The sequence below is a fragment of the Canis aureus genome, chromosome 15 (genome assembly GCF_053574225.1).
Source record: "Canis aureus isolate CA01 chromosome 15, VMU_Caureus_v.1.0, whole genome shotgun sequence".
Classification (NCBI taxonomy): Eukaryota; Metazoa; Chordata; class Mammalia; order Carnivora; family Canidae; genus Canis; species Canis aureus.
The window spans coordinates 54,716,850-54,720,580 of NC_135625.1; the positions used below are offsets into that span (position 1 = coordinate 54,716,850).

At 44.1% G+C, this 3,731-nt stretch overlaps 1 protein-coding gene across 1 annotated transcript; it reads right to left on the bottom strand.

The window, feature by feature from the left end:
- Nucleotides 1-563: 563 nt before the first annotated feature.
- On the bottom strand, nucleotides 564-1,496 carry LOC144284046 (olfactory receptor 2T1-like). Its single transcript, XM_077848424.1, has one exon. It carries the CDS (start codon nucleotides 1,440-1,442, stop codon nucleotides 564-566), a length of 879 nt encoding a protein of 292 aa, XP_077704550.1. The 5' UTR covers nucleotides 1,443-1,496.
- Nucleotides 1,497-3,731: the final 2,235 nt, after the last annotated feature.

Sequence of the window (3,731 nt, forward strand, 5' to 3'; positions counted from 1 at the left end):
CAAAGAAGAAAGATTTTCAAGGAGGAACTAACAACAGTGCCAATGCTGTTGAGATTAGGTAATAAATGTTCTTTGGGCTTGTCCATTTATTCAATGAATATTTATTGATGAGGGTACAATATTAAAGTCAAGGCCATGTTTTTCATATTCTAAAGGGTAAAAGAAACCTTGAATTAAGAAACATGAAAGAGATGACGGAATGAATTGAAGGCATTTCTGGAAAGGCATCTTTCCATTTTGGAAAGGGTGGCCAGTGCAGGCATCTCTGATATGATCACATTTGAAAGTTCCTAAATGCAGTGCAGGAGAAAGCCATGCAAAAATGTGGAGGAAAGCACCCAGGCATCAGGAACCATGTGCGAAGGACCACAAGCTAGAATTGTGCTTAGGAATTCTGACCAATAACAAGAGGGCCAGTGCAGCTGGAGGAGAGGAAGGAGAAGTTTGGGGAAATAGCCATAGGTGGCTATTCTACTCTTGACTTCTCTTCTCAGAAGAAAATCCTATCATGGGCTCCTGGAGCCACAGGGACATCCTAGAGGAGGAGGACCCCTCTCTGAGTCTTAAGCAGTCCTACCCACCCTACACTTCCCTATGACCTTCTTCATTGCTCCTGTCACTTCCTTGTTCCTGAGGCTGTAGATGACAGGGTTCAGCATGGGTGTGAGGACTGTATAAAAGATAGACACTACATCATCCTGGCCAGGAGAGTGGTAAGATGCAGGTAACATATAGGTATACACAAGAGGCCCATAGAAGAGGTTGACAACTGTTAAGTGGGAGGAGCAGGTGGCTAGGGCCTTCTGACGCCCCTCCACGGAGTGCATCCCAAGCACTGCTGCCAGAATGAGGGCATAGGAGGTGGTGATGAAGGCAATGGGCAGCAGAAGGACCACAACACCTGTCACAAAGAGCACTTGCTCATAGGCTGCTGTGTCAGCACAGGCCAGCCTCAGCAGCGAAGGCACCTCACAGAAAAAGTGTGCAATCTTCCTTGAGCCACAATAGGGGAACTGTAGGGTCAATGCTGTCTGGACGGAGGCATTGATGGATCCACCCAGCCAGGAGGCAGCCACCATGAGCAGACAGGTCTGGTGGCTCATGAGTGATGGGTAGCGCAGAGGGTTGCAGATGGCCACGTAGCGGTCATAGGCCATGAGGGCCAGCAGGAGGCATTCAGCGGCCCCAAGGAACATGAAGAAAAACATTTGTGCCCCACAGCCCACAAATGAGATGCTAGTCCAGCCAAAGAGGAAGCCTGCTATCATCTTGGGGACGGTGACTGAGGTGAAGAAGATGTCCAGGAAAGACAACTGGCTGAGGAGGAAATACATGGGTGTGTGGAGCCGGGCATCAGCCCAGATCAAGAGGACCATGGCAGTGTTGCCAGCCATCGCTAGTGTGTAGACTACTACAACCATGCTGAAGAGGAACAGGTGCATTGGACTGTCATTGAAAAGACTTGTGAGGACAAAGCCGATGGTAGAGGAGTGGTTCCAGGGCCCTCTACTTGTCTCCTGCCAAGCCTCACTGTAGGGAGGAAGGAAACCAACTTATCAAGGGCTCAGAAGCATCCACTCTGAGTTTGAGAGAAGGTGATGGATGAGAACAGCAAAGGGCAACAAGTAAGCTGGCACAGAGGCTGTGGGAGTTCTTCTTAATACTCTTGCAAATTTTTGTAGGTTTGGCATTATTTCATGTTGAAAAAATACTATAAAAGATATAGCATGCAGCCAAAGCAGTGCTCAGAGGGGAAGTTATAATGCAAAATGCGTGTGTTAAAAAAGAGGAAAGACTGAAAACCAATGATCAAAGTTTCCATCTTAAAAAGTTAGAAAAAGGGATCCCTGGTTGGGAGCGTTAAATGGTTAATAATACGTGTAGGATGCTTAGGGTACAGGCAGGCAGGAGGCATATGGTGTTTGTCAGCTGCTGATAACATCACAACTCTTACCACTTTAATAACTCATTTTAATAACCCTGAGCCTCTGCTTATCTCTCTATATTAAATGGGTCATGATACTTGCTATTGAATAAGAAAAGAATACCTTTTGCATAATAGGTTCAATAAGTATTAGAACACTTCCCTTTGTCACTTAAGCAAATTAGTTTTGCAAAATAATCATACAATCAACAATTTTACCCACCTGCAAAGAGCTCCTAGTCCCTCCCCCTTGGAGACTCCCCTTCTACAAGTTTTGTTCTCAGAAACCTTGTGTTTGTTGTGATGGTGCTCTTCCACTGGATCTCCCTACTTCGACTGGGTATTCTTATGACTAAGGACTCTGTCCTTTCCTTCTTTTATATTTCTCCACAGAAAGGAGTTTGCATGGTCTCTGGTCAATGCTTATGGGATGTGTGTGGTGAATAGATGAAAGAAACGCAACCTTGTTCACATAAACGCTATTACCTCTGTGGCTGTCTTTTGGTATTGCCAACTGGATTCAACACCCCTTTGGTGGGGGCTGTGCATAAGTAACTGTTCCTAGAAATTATTGATTGTCCTGACACTACCAATTTCTCCCTTTGTGGCAGTTTCTCAGTATTAACACACACACATCTGCATAGCCATGTTTGAGGTACATGTGTGTGCATGTGTGTGTCTCAGAATAATTACTTAGGGTGATTCTTTTTCTTTCAGATTGGTCACTGGGGGAAGAGGATATATTTTTCTATTACTGCCATCTCTACTTGCCTAGATCTGAACTGGTACCCTCTAGGTATTAAACATACACTAGAATGAATTAAAAAAGGAATCCTCGATGTAAACAATACATTTTATGTTGTCAGGTATGCCAACACCTAATCTTAATTCTCTCTCCCATGAATTTTCTGTACTGGTATGATTTTTTTTTCCTATTCCCCTAGAGTTTAACTGTTTTTTTTTTCTTTTTAAAATAAAACACAGGCTTGGTTTTTATAATTCAAGATATCTCATTTATGGAGAAAAATAGTGTTGAAAAACAAAAACCAAAAATCAAACAACTGTCAGATATTTTCAATGCTGGAAAATTTGATAGAAGTTGTGGAATTAGGGGTACCCAGGTGGCTTGGTGGTTGGGTGTCTGCATTTGGCTCAGGTCATGATCCCGGAGTCCTGCGATCGAGTACCGTATCGGGCTCCCCTCAGGGAGCCTGCTTCTCCCTCTGCTTGCGTCTCTGCCTCTCTTTCTATGTCTCTCATGAATAAGTAAATAAAATCTTAAAAAAAAGAAATTGTGGAATTGCCCATGGTTAAACATTGGGCTGCATGAATGGGGGTGAGGATTTTAAATTATTTCCCTATCTCTTGACCTCCCATCTTTCCCTTACTCACCTCACATTGTCCCAATGTGCAGTCTCCATCAGGAGGTTCAGCCTCTTGTTGACTTTTTTCTTTCTTCCATGTCCTTTCTGGGCTCCAAGTTGTAGCTCAGAAACTGAAAGAGTCCCTTGGGAAGTCCACACGGAAGGCTGTGAAAGCTGAGGCCATACATCCATCTCATTTCAGCAAGGCACCTCTGAAAGCTTCCTGTTTTCCCCTGAGAGCTCTGTTTTCCACAGCATGCCTTAACCACCTTCACTGCAAAGAGGGTGAGCTGTTGTTGCCTCTTCCTAGCACCCCTTTACCCACTTCAGAATGCTGTGACTGCTAAGCTTTTATAACTGAGTTTGCCCTATTTTCTTACCCACAGAGACTAGGATTGCAGTCTTTCATAGATGAGTTCTTACGATGTAACTATTTTTTTGAG